The 26,338-nt window shown below is 46.2% G+C and overlaps 1 protein-coding gene across 2 annotated transcripts in view; it reads right to left on the minus strand.

Moving 5' to 3' along the window:
• Nucleotides 1–26,338, minus strand: part of PIBF1 (progesterone immunomodulatory binding factor 1) — a 378,979-nt gene that overhangs the window by 283,350 nt on the left and 69,291 nt on the right. For both annotated transcript variants that reach the window (XR_011319363.1, XM_069758136.1), the window contains exons 7-8: nt 23,990–24,098; nt 4,035–4,216 (exon numbers count right to left, since the gene is read on the minus strand). Coding sequence is in view for 1 of the 2 variants with exons in the window: in XM_069758136.1 (XP_069614237.1) it covers nt 4,035–4,216; nt 23,990–24,098 (291 nt within the window). In the remaining variant the exon portion in view is untranslated. The remainder of the gene's footprint in view (nt 1–4,034; nt 4,217–23,989; nt 24,099–26,338) is intronic.

The following is a 26,338-nucleotide window of genomic DNA, read 5'->3' on the forward strand; positions in this document are numbered from 1 at the left end:
TCCAAGATGGCCGCGGATCCGGGTCCTGCAGGGAGGGAGGTGGCTTCACAGAGCCTGCTCAGAGCAGGCACTGTGAAGCCTGCAGCGCTGCTAGTAAGATCAGTGATCTGACAGAGTGCTGTGCAAACTGTCAGATCACTGATCTGTGATGTCCCCCCCTGGGACAAAGTAAAAAAGTAAAAAAAAATTTTTCCAAATGTGTAAAAAAAAAAAAAAAAAAATATTCCAAAATAATGAAAAAAAAAAAAAAAATATTATTCCCATAAATACATTTCTTCATCTAAATAAAAAAAAAACCAATAAAAGTACACATATTTAGTATCGCCGCGTCCGTAACGACCCGACCTATAAAACTGTCCCACTAGTTAACCCCTTCAGTAAACACCGTAAGAAAAAAAAAAAAAAAACGAGGCAAAAAACAACGCTTTATTATCATACCGCCGAACAAAAAGTGGAATAACACGCGATCAAAAGGACATATATAAATAACCATGGTACCGCTGAAAGCGTCATATTGTCCCGCAAAAAAAGAGCCGCCATACAGCATCATCAGCAAAAAAATAAAAAAGTTATAGTCCTGAGAATAAAGCGATGCAAAAATAATTATTTTTTCTGTAAAATAGTTTTTATCGTATAAAAGCGCCAAACCATAAAAAAATGATATAAATGAGGTATCGCTGTAATCGTACTGACCCGAAGAATAAAACTGATTTATCAATTTTACCAAACGCGGAACGGTATAAACGCCTCCCCCAATAGAAATTCATGAATAGCTGGCTTTTGGTCATTCTTCCTCACAAAAATCGGAATAAAAAGCGATCAAAAAATGTCACATGCCCAAAAATGTTTTCAATAAAAACGTCAACTCGTCCCGCAAAAAACAAGACCTCACATGACTCTGTGGACCAAAATATGGAAAAATTATAGCTCTCAAAATGTGGTATTGCAAAAAATATTTTTTGCAATAAAAAGGGTCTTTCAGTGTGTGACGGCTGCCAATCATAAAAATCCGCTAAAAAACCCGCTATAAAAGTAAATCAAACCCCCCTTCATCACCCCCTTAGTTAGGGAAAAATAAAAAAAAATGTATTTATTTCCATTTTCCCATTAGGGCTAGGGTTAGGGCTAGGGTTAGGGCTAGGGCTAGGTTTAGGGCTAGGGTTAGGGCTAGGGTTAGGGCTAGGGTTAGGGCTAGGGTTAGGGTTAGGGCTAGGTTTAGGGCTAGGGTTAGGGCTAGGGTTAGGGCTAGGGTTAGGGCTAGGGTTAGGGCTAGGGTTAGGGCTAGGGTTAGGGCTAGGGTTAGGGCTAGGGTTAGGGTTAGGGCTAGGGTTAGGGCTAGGGTTAGGGTTAGGGTTGGGGCTACAGTTAGGGTTGGGGCTAAAGTTAGGGTTAGGGTTTAGATTACATTTACAGTTGGGAATAGGGTTGGGATTAGGGTTAGGGGTGTGTCAGGGTTAGAGGTGTGGTTAGGGTTACCGTTGGAATTAGGGTTAGGGGTGTGTTTAGATTAGGGTTTCAGTTATAATTGGGGGGTTTCCACTGTTTCGGCACATCAGGGGCTCTCCAAACACGACATGGCGTCCGATCTCAATTCCAGCCAATTCTGCGTTGAAAAAGTAAAACAGTGCTCCTTCCCTTCCGAGCTCTCCTGTGTGCCCAAACAGGGGTTTACCCCAACATATGGGGTATCAGCGTACTCAGGACAAATTGGACAACAACTTTTGTGGACCAATTTCTCCTGTTACCCTTGGGAAAATACAAAACTGGGGGCTAAAAAATAATTTTTGTGGGAAAACAAAAAGATTTTTTATTTTCACGGCTCTGCGTTATAAACTGTAGTGAAACACTTGGGGGTTCAAAGTTCTCACAACACATCTAGATAAGTTCATTGAGGGGTCTAGTTTCCAATATGGGGTCACTTGTGGGGGGTTTCTACTGTTTAGGTACATTAGGGGCTCTGCAAACGCAATGTGACGCCTGCAGACCAATCCATCTAAGTCTGCATTCCAAATGATGCTCCTTCCCTTCCGAGCCCTCCCATGCGCCCAAACGGTGGTTCCCCCCCACATATCGGGTATCAGCGTACTCAGGACAAATTGGACAACAACTTTTGGGGTCCAATTTCTCCTGTTACCCTAGGGAAAATACAAAACTGGGGGCTAAAAAATAATTTTTGTGGGAAAAAAATTTTGTTTTATTTTTATGGCTCTGCATTATAAACTTCTGTGAAGCACTTGGTGGGTCAAAGTGCTCACCACACCTCTAGATAAGTTCCTTGTGGGGGGTTTCAATGTTTAGGCACATCAGTGGCTCTCCAAACGCAACATGGCGTCCCATCTCAATTCCTGTCAATTTTGCATTGAAAAGTCAAATAGCGCTCCTTCCCTTCCGAGCTCTCCCATGCGCCCAAACAGTGGTTTACTGCCACATATGGGGTATCAGCGTACTCAGGACAAATTGGACAACAACTTTTTGGGTCCAATTTCTCCTGTTACCCTTGGTAAAATAAAACAAATTGGAGCTGAAGTAAATTTTTTGTGTAAAAAAGTTAAATGTTCATTTTTATTTAAACATTCCAAAAATTCCTATTAAACACCTGAAGGGTTAATAAACTTCTTGAATGTGGTTTTGAGCACCTTGAGGGGTGCAGTTTTTAGAATGGTGTCACACTTGGGCATTTTCTATCATATAGACCCCTCAAAATGACTTCAAATGAGACGTGGTCCCTAAAAAAAAATGGTGTTGTAAAAATGAGAAATTGCTGGTCAACTTTTAGGCTATATTCACACTTAGCGGTTTTTACCGCGGAACCGCCGCGATTTTGATGCTGCGGGTCCGCAGCAGTTTCCATAGCGTTTACAGTAACATGTAAACCCTATGGAAACCGCAAACCGCTGTGCACATGCTGCGGGAAAAACCGCGCGGGAACGCAGCGGTTTACAACCCGCAGCATGTCACTTCTTTGTGCAGAATCGCTGCGATTCTGCACCCATAGGAATACATTGAACCGCTTACTTCCCGCATGGGGCTGTGCCCACGTTGCGGGAAGTAAGCGGATAATGTGCGGGTGGTACCCGGGGTGGAAGAGAGGAGACTCTCCTCCAGGCCCTGGGAACCATATTTGGGGTTAAAAAATAAAAAATCTGGTTATACTCACCCTCTGATGTCCGGAGCTCCTGGGCGCTGCACGCGGCTGTCCGGTCAGAGTTGCTGTGCGACCAGGACCTGCGGTGACGTCGCGGTCACATGACCGTGACGTCACGAAGGGTCCTTCTCCCACAGCATCTTAGGAACCGGACCGCCGGGTGCAGCGCCCAGGAGATCCGGACATCAGAGGGTGAGTATAACCAATTTTTATTATTTTTAACATTACTATTGATGCTGCATATTGCTGCATATGCAGCATCAATAGTATAGGCGGAAACCCGCAGCGGAAAACGCGGAACAAACCGCGATAAATCTGCAGGGAGAACCGCAGTTGTTTTGCCCTGCAGATTTATCAAATCCGCTGCGGGAGAACCCGCAGGGACCCGACGCAAGGTGTGAACATAGCCTTAACCCTTATAACTCCCTAACAACAAAAAAAATTGGTTCCAAAATTATGCTGATGTAAAGGAGACATGTGGGAAATGTTACTTATTAAGTATTTTGTGTGACATATCTCTGTGATTTAATTGCATAAAAATTCAAAGTTTGAAAATTGCGAAATTTTCAAAATTTTCGCCAAATTTCCGTTTTTTTTCACAAATAAACGCAGGTACTATCAAAGAAATTTTACCACTATCATGAAGTACAATATGTCACGAGAAAACAATGTCAGAATCACCAGGATCCGTTGAAGCGTTTCGGAGTTATAACCTCATAAAGGGACAGTGGTCAGAATTGTAAAAATTGGCCTGGTCATTGACGTGCAAACCACCCTTGGGGGTAAAGGGGTTAAATATGGAAGTAAGAACAACTTTTATGCTTGTTAAAAAATTAATTGGAAGCGAAAAAGAACAAAAGGCGGTAGCTGAAAATGACAAAGTACTCACCTGGAAACAACATATTTTTCATACATCTCCTCTCTTGCTTTTTTGGCATCTTCAAGCTGGCTCTGAAGCCTCTCCATGCGGTCCTCTTCATGGCTGCAGCGAATATTCAGTTCCATGTTCTGTCGGTTTAGAAACTCTTTATCTTTTTGGAGCAGGGATACAGACTGTCGTAATGTGCTGACCTGTACAGTGGACAGAAATGCATTTACCTACAGGAAAATAAGCTGAATTTCGGTTTTTAACCAAATACTAAAAAGGTTAGCTTATTGATAAGTGACAAATCACATATAAAATGCCTGGAGACAAAGTTTCCTCAATAACTGTTCATGTGAACGGACAAGTGTGCATGGGAAACAAGCGACAAGCATGGTGGAGAAGCCTCTGGGTGGCTGTTGGCTGAAAGCTTATTGGGAGTTGCTCATTTCCCATATATATGAATACCGGGCTCAGCCGAATGTAACCATGTCCATCATCGGGAAGAGGTGAATTAACAACTGTGACAGCATATCTCCCAAGAGACAGGGCATTCTCACATGGTCAAGCCTTCTTACCCTTTAACATCTGCACATCCCATGTTAGTCAATCATTGGGTTCAACTAACAATCATCTAATGGATATGGTCACCAATAGACATCAGATATGTCTTTTCTGTGGGGTTTTTAGCTCGATCTACTAATGTCTGCATTTTGCATAAACCAGCTAATAGACATTAAACGCTAAAATGTCCCTTTAATTTAGCTCTGCCTATTTCAAAAGTTTGCAGGGAATGCACGTCAAGAGTTAGAAGAGCTACAGCCAGTAATGAAGTAAGGTTTGCAAGGGAGACAAAAAGCAATAAAAAAGGATTTTGGAGATATGTCAAAAGTAAAAGAAAAGTCAAAGATGCTATAGGATTCTAACAGGATGAAAAGTGGTCAAAAATGATGTTGAGAATGTCAAACTTTTAAATTCTTGTTTTGCATCTGTGGAAATTGCCAGACCATTAGCCAAAATCTTTGAAAAATCCTGGAGAACAGGAGAAGTCCCAGAAGATTGGAGAAGAGAAAATGTCCCAATCTTAAAAAAAGGAAAAAAGATGGAGCCAGGAAATTACAGACCAGTGAGCCTTACTTCAATACCAGGAAAGATCTTTGAACAAATTGATAATCAGCATGTATGTAAATACTTGAATAAGAATACAGTAATTAACCCGAGACAGCAAGGGGTTATAGCAAACAAGTCATGCCAAGCTAATCTAATTTCCTTCTATGATGGAATTACTGACTGAGTGGAACAGGGAAATGCAGTAGACATAGTATATCTCGACTTCAGCAAAGCAATTGATAAAGTATCTCATACTATCCTTATTGAAAATATTACCAAATGTGAGATTGACAAGGTTACGGTTAGGTGGATTCATAACTGGCTCAGTGATGATTGTACTCAAAGAGTGGTAATAAATGGTTGCATGTCCTATTGGAAAAAAAGTTTTTCAAGTGGGGTACCACAAGGCTCTGTCCGCACCCCAGTGTTGTTCTGCATTTTTATAAATGATCTAGATAAGAGAACTGAAGGTAAATTACCGTAATCAAATTTGCAGACGATGCAAAGCCAGGAGGGATAGCTAACACTGGATAAGCTTGGACAATGGGCAGTGACTAATAGAATGGTATTTAAAAGGGAGAAATGCAAAATTCTACATCTGGGGAAGAAAAAAACTAAAATTACATCTATAGAATGGGAAGAATAGAACTAAGCAACAGCACAATACTTGGGTATACTAATAGATCATAGACTCAACAGTGTTATGCAGCACCAAAAAAGGCAAACACAGTTCTAGGATGTGTTAAGAGAAGCATAGAGTCTATATCACGTGAAGTAATTATCCCCATCTACTCCTCCTGTGTCAGGCTCATCTGGAATACTGTGCCCAGTTCTGGGCACCACATTCTAAAAAAGACATTGAGAAACTGGAGCAAGTTCAGAGAAGAGCTACAAGGATGGCAAGCAGACTGCAAAGTATGTCCTACAAGGAACGGTTAAAGGATCTGGAAATGTATAACTTGCAAAAAAGAAGACTGGGAGGAGACTTAATAGCTGTCTACAAATATCTGAAGGGATGTCACAGTGCAGAGAGATCATCATTATTCTCATTTGCACTGGAAACACGAAAAGCAATGGTATGAAACTGAAAGGGAGAAGATACAGATTAGATATTAGAAAAAAAAACTTTTTTACAGTGAGGGTGATCAATGAGTAGAACAGGCTGCCATGAGAGGTGGCGAGTTCTCCTTCAATGGAAGTCTTCAAAGAGAGGATGGACAGACATCTGTCTGAGATGGTTTAGTGATTCCTGCACAAAACGCACTGGAGGAACCCTCAATGGGACTTGCTATTTTAGGTAAGAATATCTCTCTATGGAAAGAAGCTGATAAAGCCAGCATAAATGTTAGATATGAAGTACCAGCATAAATGGAAGCAGGTGGAACAGTACCGCAATATTAATATTGAATAAAAGGTCGGACCAATGGCCAAATTCTTAAGAGAACAACTATTGTTAACAAGATACAGGCATCCACATGGCACCAAAAAGCCTGAATGATGGTATCAATAAAGGCATATAAGAGAGGCAGATGGTAAAAAACTAGTTTTATCTACTATATAATTGACTAAGGGTCACTTCCGTCTGTCTGTCCTTCTGTCTGTCACAGTTATTCATTCGCTGATTGGTCTCGCCAGCTGCCTGTCATGGCTGCCGCGATCAATCAGCGACGGGCACAGTCCGGAAGAAAATGGCCGCTCCTTAATCCCCGCAGTCAGTGCCTGTCGCCCGCATACTCCCCTCCGGTCACTGCTAACACAGGGCTAATGCCGGTGGCAACGGACCGCGTTATACCGCGGGTAACGCACTCCGTTACCGCCGCTATTAACCCTGTGTGTACCCAACTTTTTACTATTGATGCTGCCTATGCGGCATCAATAGTAAAAAATGTAATGTTAAAAATAATAATAAAAAAAAAAAACCTGCTATACTCACCCTCAGTAATCACTCGCACCGGCCGCCATCTTCCGTTGCAGGTTCCGGTGGCAAAGATGGTATGGGAGAAGGACCTGCCATGATGTCATGGTCATGTGACCGCGACGTCATCACAGGCCCTGCGCTCATACCAACCCTGGGACCGGAAGCTGCCGTGGACTACAAGGGGCCCCCGGAAAGGTGAGTATATGTTTATTTTTTAACCTGTGACAAACCTGGCTGGGCAATATACTACGTAGCTGGGCAATATACTACGTGACTGGCCAATATACTACGTGGCTCTGTGCTGTATACTACGTCACTGGGCAATATACTACGTAACTGGGCAATATATTACATAACTGGCCAATATACTATGTGGCTCTGTGCTGTATACTACGTCGCCGTGCAATATACTACGTGGCTCTGTGCTGTATACGTCACTGGGCAATATACTACGTCACTGGGCAATATACTACGTCACTGGGCAATATACTACGTGGCTGAGCAATATACTACGTCACTAGGCAATATACTACGTGGTTGGGCAATATACTATGTTGCTGGGCAATATACTACGTGGTTGGGCAATATACTACGTGACTGTGCAATATACTACGTGGCTGCGCAATATACTACGTCACTAGGCAATATACTACGTGGCTGGGCAATATACTACGTGGCTGGGCAATATACTACGTGGCTGGGCAATATACTACGTGGCTGGGCAATATACTACGTGGACATGCATATTCTAGAATACCCGATGCGTTAGAATCGGGCCACCATCTAGTAATATATAAAGTGCAAAAAGGACAAATATAAAAACATTAAAAAAGAGGGGGAAGGTAGAAGAGTCTGAGGGAAACAACGACTCAACTACCTATACAAAGTCCATATAATAATAATAATAATAATAATAATAATAAATGGACATAAGAATCTCCCAAAAAAGATTCAACAATATCGAAAATGTATATAGCAACATACAATAGATATATATAAATGCACTGTGCAGCATGTACATGTATTACTCTACCCATAATTACGACACATCACTCAGGAACAGTCTAGTGCCCGATGACAAACATGTCCAACAAAAGTAAAAAGTACTTAGCAAAGATGAAATATGTGTGAGCTATCCCACGTTGTAGACTTGTGATTAAAGTCAGATCAAGGAACTGATAACCTGAGGAAAAAAACGCTCGGCAGTGCCATAAATGGGGATAAGGGGGAGAGTACCAAGCCCCACATGTTAAACCACAACTGGTGGGTTCATAAGGGGACTCAGTTGTTTGAAGTATTAGGGTATGTTCACACATTCCGCTTTTGCAGGGTTTTTGTTGCACCAAAGAAAAAAACATGAGAGTGAATAATAGAATCTTAGAGTTGGAAGAGACCTCCAGGGTCATCGTGCCCAACCCTCTGTTCAATGCTGGATTCACTAAACCATCTCAGACAGATGTCTGTCCAGCCTCTGCTTGAAGACTTCCATTGAAGGAGAACTCATCACCTCTCCTGGCAGCTGTTCCACTCATTGATCACCCTATCTGTCAAAAAGTTTTTCCTAATATCTAATCTGCATCTTCTCCCTTTCAGCTTCATTCCATTGCTTCTCATGTTTCCATGTGCAAATGAGAATAAGGATGATCCCTCTTATACTGTGACATCACTTCAGATATTTGTAGACAGCTATTAAGTTTCCTTAAAGCCTTCTTTTTTGCAAGCTACACATTGCCAGATCCTTTAGCTGTTCCTCATTTTTTTTACATATTTTTTTAAAATGTGATGCCCAGAACTGGACACATTATTCCAGATGAGGCCTGAACAAGTAGAAGTAAAGGGGGGTAACTACTTCACGTGATCTAGACCCTATGCTTCTCTTAATATATCCTAGAAGTGTGTTTGCCTTTTTTGCTGCATCATACTTACTCATGTGCAGTCTGTGATCTATTAGTATACACAAGTCTTTTTCACACGTGCTGTTGCTTAGTTCAATTCTTCGCATTCTGTAGAGTGGTGGCAGGAAACATGCCGCATACTATATGCGTGTTTTTGTCATGTTTTTGCAGCACTTTCACCCAATCGTTTTAATGGATGAGAAGTGGTGCAAAAATGCAGAAAAAATTGACATGCTGCAGTGTGATTCCTATAAGTGTGTCCTAGAAGTGTGAAGATTATGTAGAATTAAAACCATATAGATGTATACAGACTGTGCCCTGCTACCTGCCACCATCGCACTCTAACAATCATCTCTATTCTTCCGTCAGGTATGTTCATCCACCCAGCTCTCCTGCTGTCTGTCTATGAAGTGCACATAGTACATCACCCAGCTTTGCACATAGACTTGCCTCTGCACCTAGCATTCACATGGTGTGTTCATAGACAGACAGCAGGAGAGCTGGGTGGATGAAGTGCACATAGTACATCACCCAGCTTACCCAGTGCTATTTATGACCTTGTTTACTCAATGCTTGATTGTATGCATCTGGTCCACCCTTAGTTCTCTGACCAAGATGAACAGAGACCACTCCTCTCTGCTTCACACCTGAATGCACTTAGTTGTACATATATTGCATAGTACAAGTCTACATAGACTTTAGTCTGCTTTGTGATTCCTCTAAGTGTGTCTTAGAAGTGTGAAGATTATGTAGAATTAAAACAAGAATGGAACTGAAGGTAACTGGCCAGTCACTGTAAACGATGTTTCTGTTTGTTTTCACTTTCACCCCTATAATCCTTCACTTTCTGCTAACTCCCCTGATCCCTACACCAAGTAAGGAACTGTTCATCTCTTCTTCAATCCTCCCCATCCATCTCACCTCCTCCTCAAAACTGTTCCTTAACATACAATCCTCTATCTCCAAACACAGACAGCCCCCTCATGCCCTTTCCTGCTCCCACCTGCAAACACTTTCTCTGCTCCTTCTCACTGCTGGTGATATCTCTCCAAATCCTGGTCCTCCTCACCACATCCCCACAGTCAGTTCTACCTCCCATCCACGCTCTATCACAACCTTCCGTAACCTCTCTAACCTTATACCCATTCGCCCAGCCCCCGCTTCCCCAGTCCCACTAACAGGAGCTCTGTGGAACGCTCGCTCTGTCTGCAACAAGCTTTCCTCCATCCATGATCTTTTTGTTACTACTAAACTTTCCTTCCTCGCCATCACCGAAACCTGGCTCACCCCTTCTGACACAGCCTCTCCTGCTTCACTTTCGTATGGCGGCTTCCACCTTTCTCACACCCCTCGCCCCAGCAGCAAACATGGCGGAGGAGTTGGTTTTCTCCTATCAGATACCTGCTCCTTCTCCCCAATCCCACTGCCACCCTCTGTTACCCTCCCTTCCTTTGAGGTGCACTCTGTGCGCATCTACTCCCCCTCCAATCTCCAACCGGCTGTCATCTACCGCCACCCAGGGCCAGCCACCACCTTCTTTGACCACTTCACCACCTGGCTACTTCATTTCCTTTCCGCGGACATCACTACTATCATCATGGGCGACTTCAACATCCCCATTGACACTTTCCTCTCAGCTGCCACTAAACGTCTATCTCTCACTTTCTCCTTCGGCCTCACTCAATGGTCTTCTACAGCCACCCACAAAGATGGCCACACACTGGACCTCATCTTCAACGGCCTCTGCTCCCTATCTAACCTCTCTAACTCACCTCTTCCTCTCTCTGACCACAACCTTCTCACATTCTCTTCCCTCTCCACTCCATGTCAACAATCCCCCCCACAAACTTTCACACCCTTTTACCTGTTGTATTACCCTCTGAATCCCTCCTCCCTCTCACAGATATAAGTTCCTTACACAATGCGGATGACGCTGCTGCTCTATGTAACACCACAATAGCTGTAGCTTTGGAATCTGTTGCCCCACTTACACATACCAAAGCTCGCAAAATCAACAGACAACCCTGGAACACCAGCCTGACCAAAAAACTGAGGTGAGCTTCCAGGGCTGCTGAGCGCAGATGGAAAAGATCCCACTCCAACGAGCACTTCATCACATTCAAACAGTCCCTCACTACTTTCAAGACCACACTCGCCACAGCTAAACAAACATACTTGTCATTTCTCATATCCTCCCTGTCTCACAACCCTGAACAGTTATTCAACACCTTCAATTCTCTCCTTCGTCCCCCAGCACCTCCTCCTTCCCCACTCATCTCAGCTGAAGACTGCCTCATTTTTCAAGCAGTAGATTGAGAACATCAGAGATAGTTTTGGTTAACAACCCCCAGAGCCCTTCCTCCCGACTTCCCAGCCCTCCACCTCCAAAACCAACTTCACCATTACAGAAGATCGACTCTCCACTCTACTTTCAAGATCACATCTCACCACCTGTGCACTTGACCCGATCCCATCCCACTTCATCCCAAACCTCACCACAGTCTTCATCCCAACCCTAACCCATCTCTTCAACCTATCACTAACAACTGGTGTTTTCCCCTCAAGCTTTAAACATGCCTCAATCACACCTATCCTCAAAAAGCCCTCTCTTGACCCATCCTCTGTATCTAGCTATCGCCCTATATCACTTCTCCCCTATGCCTCCAAGCTACTCGAACAACACGTCTACCTTGAACTGTCCTCCCATTTCTCTTCTTGCTCCCTCTTCGACCGCTTACAATCTGGCTTCCGGTCACACCACTCCACTGAAACTGTCCTAACTAAGGTCACCAATGACCTCTTAACCGCCAAGAGAAAGCGACACTACTCTGTCCTCCTCCTCCTCCTCCTGGATCTGTCGGCTGCCTTTGACACAGTGGACCATTCCCTATTATTACAGACCCTCTCATCCCTTGGCATCACAGAATTCGCCCTATCCTGGATCTCATCATACCTAACAGACCGGACATTCAGCGTCTCCCACTCACACACCACCTCCTCACCTCACCCCCTATCTGTTGGAGTCCCACAAGGTTCAGTCCTAGGGCCCCTGCTCTTCTCCATTTACACCTTTGGCCTGGGACAGCTCATAGAATCTCATGGCTTTCAGTATCATCTCTATGCTGATGACACATAGATCTACATCTCTGGAACAGATATCATCTCCCTACTAACCAGAATCCCTCAATGTCTGTCCACTATTTCATCCTTCTCCGCTAGATTTCTGAAAATTAACATGGACAAAACAGAATTCATCATCTTTCCCCCATCTCACGTGACCCCCCCCAACGAACCTAACCATTACAGTAAATGGCTGCTCACTCTCCCCAGTCGCACAAGCTCACTGCCTCGGGGTAATCCTTGATGCTGATCTCTCCTTCAAACCACATATTCCAGCCCTTTCCACTTCCTGCCGACTATAACTCAAAAATATTTCACGAATCCGTTCATTCCTCAACCAAGAATCTGCAAAAACCCTAGTCCATGCCCTCACCATCTCTCGCCTTGACTACTGCAACCTCCTGCTCTGTGGTCTCCCCTCTAACACTCTCACACCCCTCCAATCTATTCTAAACTCTGCTGCCCGACTAATCCACCTGTCCCCCCGCTATTCCCCAGCTTCTCCCCTCTGTCAATCCCTTCACTGGCTTCTCATTGCCCAGAGACTCCAGTACAAAACCCTAACCATGACGTACAAAGCCATCCACAACTTGTCTCCTCCATACATCTGTGACCTCGTCTCCCGGTACTTACCTACACGCAACCTCCGATCCTCACAAGATCTCCTTCTCTACTCCCCTCTTATCTCCTCTTCCCACAATCGTATACAAGATTTCTCTCGCGTATCACCCCTACTCTGGAACCCTCTACCACAACACATCAGACTCTCGCCTACCATCGAAACCTTCAAAAAGAGCCTGAAGACCCACTTCTTCCGACAAGTCTACAACCTGCAGTAACCACCGATCAACCAAACTGCTGCATGACCAGCTCTACCCTCGCCTACTGTATTCTCACCCATCCCTTGTAGATTGTGAGCCCTCGCGGGCAGGGTCCTCTTTCCTCCTGTACCAGTTTGACTTGTATTGTTTAAGATTATTGTACTTGTTTTTATTATGTATACCCCTCCTCACATGGAAAGCGCCATGGAATAAATGGCGCTATAACAATAAATAATAATAAGAGCTCAAAATACAAGTGGAAAAAAAACAGGGTGCGCAACAGGACTTCAGAAATCTCATTAATTATGCTAGTACTGTAAAACGCAGCAGATTTTATGCTCCAAATATGCTGTGTAAAATATGCAGCAAAAACCCCATATGTGAACATATCCTTAAAGCTGTGCCGGATTTGCAAGCAGTGATGATGATAACAGATTACATTGGGAAGTTGCATTACAACGATACTTTTGTGGCCATCTTCCTCCCCAGCTCTGGCTGTGTATAGGACTTAAGGCAATAACTTTCAGATTAGCCATAAAGTCTTTTCTGCTGATGGCAAAGATGCCAGGTTTTCTGCATTTATTTCCATTGCATCTTGGTGTGAAATCCCATGGACAGATGTTACTTATGCATGTATGGGTTTTCACTCACAGCAAACAGAGATGGTGATGAAGAATTGAAATGGAAAGTTAGAACTTTGCAGAACTTTTCAGTACGTCGTGATTCACTATTGACATAAGACTAACACGCCTTTAATGCTAACTCTCCAGGATTTGTGCGCTAAGAATAGCTAACCTTTATATAAAATACAATACTAATGGAACACCAATAGAAGCGTCAGAGTAAGAGAAATGACAGAATCAATGGCCGGGAACCCAGACTTTTAGGGCACTGATTCGGGTGATATTTAGGACTTAATACTTTATACATACATTGCTATTAGTCACGCCACAGTCAGTTATCTGGGAGGGTGGCCTGCCTGTAAAGCAGCACCAACCACACAAGGAAGTATTTATTTCTTATTGTTGGCATCTCATTTACTTCCCAAATATTTTCTCAACCGAGGCATTCCCAGTGGTAAGACAACCAAGGTGTCCCAGAATCATGCATTATGCCATTCAAATAAAGGGAGAAGCAGACGGACTAGACTACGCTGCTGTATTTCCATAGCATACAAGTATCCCTTATTCCGCATAATGCAGTCCGTTTGGGAGAAATGCCCACTATCCTGCGGTACAGATTGTGGCAGCAAACAATTGGTTTGTTTCTACTGACTACATAATCAAATATTAAACAGTAGTAATGGCAGACGCGGTGCTGAATAAGGTGCGCGTCTCTGACTGGGGAGCACACAGATAGAGAAGCACGAAAAGGATATCTGTGCCAGTTCCCCCCTAGCATCACTCCCCCTTTAGTGATGCACTAATTAGAAGACCCCCAGCCGGCCAGTGGGCACTAGAGGGGAGGGGTCCTACGGCCACTCCTACCGGGGTTAAATCCAGGTGTTCGGCCGGGAACTTTCTCTTTTCCTCTCGGCGGACACCTGGAAGCTTTTGTCCCACCCACCCTCCCTTTTAAAGGCTAATGATGAAACTAACCCGCAGGATAATGTAAATGTGTGAATTATGTTGTAATATTTATAAAAAAAAAAAAATTGTATATACGTATGCGATATAACTAACCCTGGTAACCTTTATTAAGTCACAGCGGAAGAAGCGGAGGAGGGCAAAGGTCGTAACCGCTCGTTGGGCCAATTCCCCTGTCGATCACGGACAGGAGCTCGGCGCGAGCCGCTCGTTACGATATGTAATTGCCTTTCTCTGCTTATTTAATTAATAAGCTGTGACCGACCTGTTCAACCCACCTAGGACTGCGTGTGTTTCATTACGGGATTGATGGGAGGGGGGAAGGCACTGGTCACGACACCCAGGTCTCCACAGTCAGCCCCCATACGCAGACTAATATCGGCCAAACCCGCTGATACCAACAGAATCAGCCGACATTGTCAGGGACCAAGGTCAACTGATTACCAGGAGACATGAGTGCTCGGTCTGTGCATGGCAGAGCCGTCCGAGATGACTGTTGGCCGAACGATCGGATGAAGCTTCTTTCAGCTGACAGCCATCTAATCTGTATGGCCAACTTAACAGAGTCCTAACCTTTTACCTGTTATATTACAATTTTACAGCGCACCGGATTCTATTGGGGTTTCTACCTAAGAGGCCACAGTTGGAAGAACGCACGTCATTCTCACAAAACACATCCTACAGTTTAGCCCGATCAGTGGCTGCAAGAGCGGCCCACAAAGTAAGGGCATCCTATAGGTGGCTACTGCTTTCCTGACAGCCATAGACAGATGACATCTTTATTTTCCCAATAAAAACTGAAAATGGAAATAGGAAAAGTCAGCTCACCAAAATGCCTTGCACCTTGTTCATGAAAATCATCTGTGCTGAGCAGTCCCAGTCTCAGTCGATGAAAGAAAAAAAATGAAGTTCTTCAGCGATGAAGACACCATGATTAATGCTTATCGCTGAAACGCATAGGTTTTTTTTTTATATGTGCATCATCTGTACAGTTACCCACACTGGTTAGTTACAATTTTAAATGGTTTAACCCCTTTCTGCCAGCTGACAGAATAGTATGTCAGCTGGCAGTATGCCCCGCTTTGAGGTGGGCTCCGGCGGTGAGACCACCTCAAAGCTGTGACATGTCAGCTGTTTTCAACAGCTGACATGTGCACGTAATGCGCGATACGCCAGCGCCCATTAACTAGTTAAGTGCCGCTGTCAAACTTTGACAGCGGCATTTAACAAGCGCTCCCAGCCGCGTGGCCGGAATTGCTCGCACCTGGTGGTCAGCGCTCATAGCAAGCCTGCAATTCTGCTGCATAGAGGTGATCTGTGCATCACCTCTATGTAGCAGAGGCGATCGAGTAATGCATGCTTCTAGCCTCCCATGGCTATTGAAGCGTGCCAAAAAAAAAAGGGTTTAAAAAAATAAATAAATAAAAGTTCAAATCACTCCCCTTTCGCCCCAATCAAAATAAAATAAAAAAAAAAAACCTACACATAGTTGGTATTGCCGCGTTCAGAATCGCCTGATCTATCAATAAAAAAAAAGGATTAACCTGATTGCTAAACGGCGTAGTGAGAAAAAAAATAAAACCGCCAAAATAGAAATTTGTGTGTGTACTCACCGTAAAATCCTTTTCTCCGAGCCACTCATTGGGGGACACAGGGCCATGGGTGTTATGCTGCTGTCACTAGGAGGCTGACACTAAGCTGAGACAAAAAAAACGTTAGCTCCTCGCCTGCAGTATACACCCTCATGCTGGCTTCCAGAGACCCAGTTCAGTGCAAAAGCAGTAGGAGAATAATAACAAAAATAGCAAGTAACATTAGAGTATAACATGTCCAAAAAACAGTCAAAAACTGAAAAAGGTAACAAGCCAAACAGGCTAGCAGGGTGGGTGCTGTGTCCCCCAATGAGTGGCTCGGAGAAAAGGATTTTACGGTGAGTACACACAAAAATCCCTATTTCTCCTTCGCCACATTAGGGGACACAGGACCATGGGACGTCCCAAAGCAGTCCCTGGCAGGGAAACAATACAACCAAATAACTGACTACAAATGCGCAATGGCCGCTTGCAGAATACGTCTGTCAAGGGCCGCGTCCGCAAAGGAGTGAATGTGGACATTGTAGTGCTTTGTGAAAGTTTGCAGGCTGGACCACGTTGCGGCCTTGCAAACCTGCTCCGCTGTTGCCTGGTGCCGGATGGCCCAGAAGGCACCCATCGACCGAGTGGAGTGTGCTCTAATCCCCGCCGGGATAGGTCTGCCCCTGACCCGATAGGATTCCTGGATAGCAGATCGAATCCATCTGGCTATCGTGGCTTTAGACGCAGCCAAACCCTTTCTGTGACCCTCCGGGAGAACAAAGAGGGAATCCGATTTCCTGAAAGGGGCCGTTCTGGAAATGTACCTCCTAAGGGCCCGAACCACGTCCAGGGTGTGAAGAGCTCTTTCGACCCTGTGTTTAGGCTGCGGGCAAAAAGAAGGGAGAATGATGTCCTCATTAAGGTGAAAAGTTGAGACCACCTTAGGAAGAAAGGCCGGAGATGGGCGAAGGACCACCTTGTCCTGGTGGAAGGCAAGAAAAGGAACCCGGCAGGATAAAGCGACCAATTCTGATACCCGTCTGATAGACGTCACAGCTACAAGGAAGGCAACCTTCCAAGAGAGGACAGAAAGCGGAACGTCCTAAAGAGGCTCAAACGGGGGTTCCTGAAGAACCCTCAGGACCAAGTTGAGATCCCAGGTCTCCACCGGCATTCTGTAGGGGGGTACCACATGGGAGACCCTCTGAATGAAAGTCTTGACTTGAAGGTTGGCAGCGATCCTACGTTGGAATAACACAGATAACGCTGAGATCTGACCTTTGAGGGAACTCGGCGCCAAGCCGGAATCCAAACCGGACTGAAGGAAATCCAAAATGCAAGGGATAGAGAAAACGAGCGGTGGGCGACCTCGGAGTCTGCACCACGAGAAGAAGGTTTTCCAGGTGCGGTGGTAGATGGAAGCGGAAGACGCCTTGCGAGCGCTTATCATGGTGGGAATGACCTGCTGAGAGAAACCAGCTCGAGTTAGAATCCAGGTTTCAACAGCCACGCCATTAAACGTAGGGCCCCTGAGCTCTGGTGGCAGATCGGCCCTTGGCGAAGCAGATCTGGGCGGTCTGGTAACCGCCAGGGGACGTCGGCTACGAGATGAACGAGCTCCGCGTACCAAGCGCAACGAGGCCAATCCGGAGCGACCAGAACCCCCTCCGTCTTGATTTTCTGGATCACCTTCCGCAGTAAGGGAAGCGGAGGAAACACGTATGGGAGTTGGAACTGATGCCACGGGGATATCAGCGCATCCACTCCGATAGCCTGGGGATCCCGAGAACGTGCAATGAAATTGTGAACCTTGGCGTTCAATCTGGACACCATCAGATCCACGTCCGGGGTCCCCCAGCGAAGGCAGATCTGCCAAAAAACCTCTGGATGGAGTTCCCACTCCCCCGAGGCAAGGCCCTGATGGCTCAGAAAGTCCGCCGCCCAGTTTTCGACGCCCGGAATGTGCACCGCGGAAATGGTGGAATGGCTGGCTTCGGCCCAGCGAAGAATGTGGGAGACTTCCTGCATCGCCGGCCTGCTGCGGGTACCCCCTTGGTGGTTTATGTATGCCACCGCTGTGACATTGTCCGATTGGACTCGGATTGGGTGACCCGCGAGCAGGGAGTGAAAGAGTCTCAGGGCGAGTCTGATCGCACGAATCTCCAGGATGTTTATAGGGAGCCTCGACTCCCACACTGTCCAACGACCCTGGGCAGAGTGGTGAAGAAACACCGCACCCCAGCCGAGGAGACTGGCGTCGGTAGTTACCACTAACCAGCGGATCGGGAGAAAAGACTTCCCCTGGAGGAGAGATGGACCCAGGGTCCACCATACAAGGGATGGTCCCAGTTGTCCAGCAGAGCCTGTTGTAGGGGGCGGAGATGGGGTTGAGCGAAGGGGACGGCTTCTATTGCGGCTACCATTTTGCCCAGGATCTTCATGGCGAACCGAATGGGTCGCGAGCGAGGATGGCAGAGCATCCGGGCTCCTTGCTGAAGCTCTTGGGCCTTGGACCGAGGAAGCAAGACCAGTCCCCTTGAGGTTTCCAGGATCATTCCCAGAAAGGAGATCTGTCGGGCAGGAACGGGGAAGGATTTGTACAAGTTGATCAACCAGCCCAGGCGTGAAAGAGAATTCAAGGTAATGCGGACGCTTGCCTCGCAGGCCTGAAAAGACGGAACCTTTATGAGGAGGTCGTCTAAGTAAGGTAACACGACCACTCCTCGAGAATGAAGAATGGCCATGACTTTCGTGAATACCCTGGGCGCCGTGGCAAGACCGAAGGGTAAGGCCGTGAATTGGAAATGGTCCTCTTGGATGGCAAAGCGGAGGAACCTTAGATGTGGCGGGAATATTGGAATGTGAAGATAGGAATCCTTGATGTCTATCGATGCCAGGTATTCCCCTCTCTCCATCGAGGAGATGACCGACCGGAGCGATTCCATGCTGAAGTGCCGAACTTTTACGCACTTGTTCAGGAGCTTCAGGTCCAAAATGGGGCGCACTTTCCCGTCCGTTTTTGGCATGACGAAGAGGTTTGAGTAAAATCCTCTGAACTTCTCGTGTTCCGGGACCGTAACAATGACCCCGCTCTGGCGGAGGGAACGAATGGCGCAAAGAAGGGCGCGAGACTGAGCCCCCGAACTGGGGAGACGAGAGGGAAAAAAACCGAGCTGGAGGGGAGGCAGAGAACTCTATTTTGTAGCCAGACGACACCAGATCCCTGACCCATTCGTCGTGGATGACAGAGAGCTAGACTTGCTGAAAAAGAAGTAGACGTCCGCCTACTTTGGTGGTATCGACTGGAACAGTTCCCGAGTCATTGCAAAGGGAATCTGGCAGGCCTGGACCCTCTGGTTCTGGGTTGCCTAGGCTTTCTTCACCAGGACTGATTCGGCCTGAAAGAGGGACGAACGTCTCTGTCTGAGCGAGCGGATCGGTCCGATCTGGAAGAGGCGGCAGGATTGGACCAGGCTGGACTGCTACGAAATGGCCGAAAGAGAAAGTATGGTTGGCGCTGAAAGGCAGCCTTGGGCCTCTGTTGGGGAAGGAACTTGCTCTTTCCCCCTGTGGCGTCAGCAATAAGCTGGTCTAGCTTTTCTCCAAATAGACGCCCGCTCTGAAAAGGAAGGAAAATCAGAGACTTTTTAGAGGAGGAATCTGCGCGCCACTCTCTGAGCCAAATGGCTCTTCTGATGGTGATGGCGTTTGAAGCCGCCGTTGCTGCACAGTTCGCTGCATCGAGGGATGCGTACATCACGTAATCACCAGCCATGGCAATCTGTTTGGCAAGGTCCGCCACCTCAGACGGGAGATCCTGCTCCTGAACCGATTTTGCTAGGGCATCTGCCCAGGAAACCATCGCCTTGGCCACCCAAGCCGCGGCGAAGGAGGGAAATAGGGAAGAACCTGAGACTTCGTACACTGAGCGAGCTAGGGAATCTAGCTGGCGTTCTGTGGGGTTCTTAATTGAAGCACCATCTGGAACGGTTAAGAGAGTTTTGGAAGCAAGGCGCGAAACCGGAGGATCTACCAAAGGGGACTCCGTCCAGTCTTTAACGAGATTTGCGGAAAAAGGATACTTCGATTCCAGGGCCTTTTTGCTCGTGAAAGGCTTATCCGGACGCTCCGTGTCGCCTGACTATATCCAAGAAATCTGGGTGAGAGGCGAACGTCTTATGAGAACGCTTGGCTCTAGTAAAGGAGACTGAGGTCCGGAGCCGAATTAGGGTCATCGTCCACCTTGAGGGCGTGATTGACTGCCTCAATGAGGGAGTCCACTGTAGATCTAAACTCCGGAGCATCCGGGTCTAAGGATACATCAGACTCATATTCAGAGTCGTGAACACTACGAGCCCCTAAAGAGGGTGAGCGAGAGGTGGAGCTGCCAGAAGCTGACTGGCGAGGGGAGAGCTCAGGAGAGGTAGTGCGGATCCGTTTTCTGGATGACCGTGCCTCTTTCCGGAGAGAGTTGCCCCTGCTGACCGACGATTCCCCTGTTACGGAGGGATCTCTTAACCCAAGAAAAGGATTGCCCCGCTCCCCATGGGGGTTCTGAATGGTTATGATGGCATTGGCTAAAAAATCCACGGACTGAGACAGAGAAGCGACCCACGCAGGGCGACTAGCTACCCCGGGGTCGGTGGCGGTGGAGGGCTCCTGGGCACTGGGGGCAAGCTGAGCAGAGGGGGGAACTCTGAGGCCGAGGAAGTGGAGCCTGGCAGGTGGTACACACAGAAAAAAAAGGTAGTATGCACCTTAGAGGACTTTTTAGACTTTGACTGGGACATGGTGCACCCTAATGTAAGATAGACCAGGGTTTGTATCTAAGGAAGCGAGGGCGGCGCTGCAGGGGAGAACCTGACGTGGTCTCCTTACCTGTGGTCCTGTGTCCCGCAGAGAGAGAGAGGTGAGGCGGCGGTGGTGCTGGCGACAGTCGGCGATCAAAACGCTGCACGAGAGGGAAGCTGCGGCTGGAGCGCTGGAGCTGCGGCGTGCAGAGGAAAAATCCAAGATGGCCGCCGAAATTGGAGAGAGATCTCGCAGAGAGCGAGAAGCGCCAGGACCAGGGGGCGCGCTGTAGGATGATGTGAAATGGGGGGCGGAGCCTATTGGGATGTGGCCTGTGCTAGGCCGAAGCCGGGGACTAAATTTGCAGCTTCGGCCCGGCGCGCAGCCGCTGAGCACCGGAGGCTAAGGGGCCCAGAAAAAAACGTGCCACTGGTAAAAAGGGAGCCCTCCGGATCGCAGAGCAGCCGACCCCCCCCCCCCCCTCCCTGAGGCACTTACCCCAAAAAGAGGGGGAACGCCGATTCCTGCTCCACATAGGTGAGCTGTGCCCGGGGATCTGTAGAAAAGGACGGTGCAGGGATTGGGCAGCCTCTATCCACCATCCCCTGAGAAGGGGGGTGGAGAGGAACCGTCCGCCTCCTTCCATCAACCGCAGAATCAGTGGTGATGCAGTGGGTCGTTCACAGAGAGGAAAAAATATATCTATGGGGACCTATATCCTTAAAAAATTCACAGAAAAAAATCCCCAGTGTAGACTAGACTAGTTGAAATGTCAAAACCGATACATGGCACAGCATCCCAGGGCAAATCCCCTCTTGATATGGTGCCTCGAGGAGGCAGAGTAAATAGTATTATAGACTCCCCCGCCCCCCCCCCCCTTCTTTCAATCATACAGACGATTGTGGTTTTGTATGACTGTTTATGTGTTCCCATCCCATCCTATTAGGGCCCAATAGGGGTAGGAGGGATAGTCGACGGTGAGCGGGGGCGCCAATTGCGCAGGATTATAGGGTGCCAACCTCCGCTGGTAGGCAGGGTGCAGGTAGTGCAATGCAGGGCTAGGCACCACCCTGGTCTTTTCTATGATATGTTGTATGTTGTTGTCATGGTGATGGTTTACGTTAAGTGCACCACCCTGGTCTTTTCTATGATATGTTGTATGTTGTTGTCATGGTGATGGTTTACGTTAAGTGCACTTATTTTTGTTAGGTTTTAATATAAAAACAATAAAGGTAATTTTTATCTAGTCTACACTGGGGATTTTTTTCTGTGAATTTTTTGATGCAGTGGGGGCTGCACGAACGCCACGAAGTAAGGTGCCTCTGAGCAGCCGAGGGTAAACCTAGTGGGCAGGGCAGATGTCCGGCAAAAAAGACCTGGCTGCAGAGGAGGATACGTGGAGGACACTCCATGTGCTCGTCTGTAAGGGGGGTGGGGGAGATCGGTCCCTAGAAAAGGCCCGTCGCCCCCAAAAATCAGCTCAGGCAGTGGCATCCCACGTCGCAGGAGAGGATACGGAGAGGTGAACTCCCGTGCTCGCCTGTTGGTGGTTCGGGAAGATCGGAGCCCTGAAAGGATCCGTCGCCCCTTCGTCTAGTAAAAAAGAGAGAGTTAAATCCAGTGTGCCTCCTACGGACACTAAGCTTGAACTGGGTCTCTGGAAGCCAGCATGAGGGTGTATACTGCAGGGGAGGAGCTAACCTTTTTTTGTCTCAGCTTATTGTCAGCCTCCTAGTGACAGCAGCATAGCACCCATGGTCCTGTGTCCCCCGATATGGCGAAGGAGAAATTAAATTTTTTTGGCCGCACTGACAATGCATTAAAATGCAATAACGGGCGATCAAAAGAACGTATCTGTACAAAAATGGTATCATTAAAAACGTCAGCATGGCACGCAAAAAATAAGCCCTCACCCGAGCCCAGATCACGAAAAATGAAGACGTAACCGTTTTTTTTTTTTTTTTTTAGCAAACTTTTTACCACTTACATAAAACAGAACCTAGGCATGTTTGGTGTCTATGAACTTGTAATGAACTGGAGAATGGCAGGTCAGTTTTAGCATTTAGTGAACCGAGCAAAAAAAGCCAAACAAAAAAGAAGTGTGGGATTGCACTTTTTTTGCAACTTCATCGCACTTGGAATTTTTTTCCTGTTTTCTGCTACACGACATGGTAAAACCAATGGTATCTTTCAAAAGTACAACTCGTCCCGCAAAAAATAAGCCCTCACGTGGCCATATTGATGGAAAAATAAAAAAAGTTATGGCTCTGGAAAGAAGGGGAGCGAAAAATGAAAAAAGTTCCGGGGGTGAAGGGGTTAAATGAAAAGCTGTTTTTATCCTTTTATTGGGATTATATTTTTTTCCTTCATCGCTGGAGAACTTTCCTTAGTTTTTTTCCAACATTTTTATTTTGGTTCCCCCATGAATTCAGAAATGAGTCTGTAAGGTCAGGCTTCTTGTGTCAATTTCCATAATTTTCATTTTGGTTACAGATTGCCTCCCTTTAGAGCATTATGAGCTTGGCCCAACCCAAATCATCACTATGCTGTACTTAGTAGTCCAAAGAAGAGGAGAAGCACACCACTGTTTGTGAATAAGCAAACCTTTTTCGCTATATTGAACCGAAACGTCGCCGCCGCCATGGGCTAAATAAATCAGCTCCTTATTCACAAACAGTGGTGTGCTGCTCCCGTTCTTTGGAATACTATATACAAGGTTTGGTATATGCCTGTGGGAGATTGTTTTCTGCACCCGGACTCTCTATGTGCTGAACGTGCTGCTCTGTTTTCCTATTTTTTATGCTGTGCTTATACATTTTGTACCATGGTGAAGAGGTAGTCATCGTGCAGAGCTTACAGTCTTCTGAGAGTATAATAGTACAGTTTGCTTAAAGTTCTGTAAGATGAGTTTGTTTGGTTTTTCCATTGAAGAAAACAAAAAAAAAACCTCAACGGACATTGGAAAGTGAAGTGACCAGCTCTCTGACCCGGTGATGTCAGCACTTTCCGAGACATCATTTCTACAGTAGTGGGTGTGAAGCATCCAGTATACAGCAGTGATGAGGATGTAGCAGAACATAGTGCATGGGATGGTTTACTGACTGGCTGAAAGGTCCTCCTGGTGTTTTGGTCTATACTTTTAGTTATGCATTTTTATTGTTACTTACCTCCTGAGCCAAATCAATTCTTTCCTTCGATTGTGTTTTGTGTGCAGCATCCAGTATTTCAAAATGTCTCCTCAGTTCCAATAAGTCCCGTTCAAGTGTATCTCGCTCACTATTGCAAGATATAAAAAAATGCATTAAAAAATCAAAGCTTTATCTAATGCAATTTTAATTAAAGAAATCATACCTACATAGTAGAGATAAGCAGACCAATATGTGCTCCCCTGGTCCGGCATCAACTCCAGTCCCCTGGTCTTCGTTTCCCCCTCTGTCAAACTCAACAAGGCATCTCTGGCACCTCAGGCGCTAACTAGACCCCAAAACATCAGGGGGCATAGTGATTATCAAAGGTGCCCAAGATGTGTAAAACTTAAGACCAACTAGAATGGAGGAGCAGACAGGATGACAGACCAGGGCAGCACACATCTAACTGGTCATCAGTAATAGATATCCCAGATCACACTCAGGTATAGTATGTACCTGGCCTGGATTATAGACACAGCGATATGGTAGGGACCCCAACCCAACAGACCACTTCTGATTACTATATTGTGGGGGACATGGAGGTAACTGGATGAATAATTAAAAGTTGGGGCCAGAAACCAACATTGACAGATATATGAATAATATTTGATACAGACAAATGAATCTATTTTTATTCACTTCCCACTTAAAAGTGATTTTTAACTGTACATGACTACTTTTGTCGGCATTTGTCGGTCTAAAAACTATAACTGTGAAAGCTTATACACTGAAGACCCCATACACATTAGACTGTCATCTCAATCCGCCAACACCGACGGCTTCAGCCGATGATCTAATGTGAATGAGTGCTGCACGCAGGAGAGATGGTGATCGCGCATGTCCGATTTCGTGAGTACGATGGCATTGTTCACGCAGAAATAAGCCACCGGCTGAAGTGTCAGTTGGAGGATTTCTTAGAGAACACAGGAGTGCTTGGCCCAATAAGCGTTCCCTTGTATGGGAAAGTTGGATGAGATGGCTGTCAGCCACCAGCCATCCACTATGTATGGCTAATATGAATCAGTGGTTAGCACTGTTACCGTGCAGCACTGGTGTCCTGGGGTCCAATCCCACATCGATCACATCTGCAAGGAGTTTGTATGTTCTCCCTGTGTTTGTGTGGGTTTCCTCCGGTTTTCTCCCAAACTGAAAAGACTTACTGATAGGGAATCTAGATTGTGGGGACAGTGACGAAGATGACTGTAAAGCGCTACAGAATATGATGGCACTATATACACTACAGATCAAAAGTTTAGGGTCACTCAGACAATTTGGGGTTTTCCAAGAAAACTCATACTTTTAATAATCAAATGAGTTGCCAAATGAATTTAAAATCTAGTCCAGACATTGACAAGGTTTGAAAAAAAGATTTTAATTTGAAATAATAATTTTCTCCTTCAAACTTTGCTTTCGTCAAGGAATGCTCCCTTTGCAGCAATTACAGCTGAGGTAATCTGGACAAATTTCACCCCATGTTTCCAGAGCACCTCCCACAAGTTGGTTTGGCTTGATGGGCAGTTTTTATCATACGGTTAAGCTGCTCCCACATCAGCTCAACAATTACAGATAGAATACCAGCTGCCTGCTTCTTCCCTAAATAGTTCTTGCATAATTCGGAGGTGTGCCTTGGGTCATTGTCCTGTTGTAGGATGAAATTGGCTTCAATCAAGCGCTGTCCACAGGGTATGGCATGACTTTGCAAAATGGAGTGATAGCCTTCCTTATTCAAAATCCCTTTTGCCTTGTACACTGCTCAAAAAAATAAAGGAAACACTAAAATCCCACATCCTAGATATCACTGAATGAAATATTCTAGTTACAAATCTTTATTCATTACATAGTGGAATGTGTTGAGAATAAAACCTAAAAATTATCAATGTATATCACAACTAATATCCCACGGAGGTCTGGAGTTGAAATAATGCTCAAAATCAAAGTGGAAAATGAAGTTACAGGCTGATCCAACTTCAGCGGAAATGCCTCAAGACAAGGAAATTATGCTCAGCAGTGTGTGTGGCCTCCACGTGCCTGTATGTCCTCCCTACAACGCCTGGGCATGCTCTTGATGAGGCGGCGGATGGTCTCCTGAGGGATCTCCTCCCAGACCTGGACTAAAGCATCCGCCAACTCCCGGACAGTCTGTGATGCAACGTGACGTTGGTGGATGGTGCAAGACATGATGTCCCAGATGTGTTCAATCGGATTCAAGTCTGGGGAACAGGCCGGCCAGTCCATAGCTTCAATGCCTTCATCTTGCAGGAACTGCTGACACACTCCAGCCACATGAGGTCTGGCACTGTCCTGCATTAGGAGGAACCCAGGGCCAAC

The sequence above is a fragment of the Ranitomeya imitator genome, chromosome 3, assembly GCF_032444005.1.
Source record: "Ranitomeya imitator isolate aRanImi1 chromosome 3, aRanImi1.pri, whole genome shotgun sequence".
In the NCBI taxonomy this organism is placed as follows: Eukaryota; Metazoa; Chordata; class Amphibia; order Anura; family Dendrobatidae; genus Ranitomeya; species Ranitomeya imitator.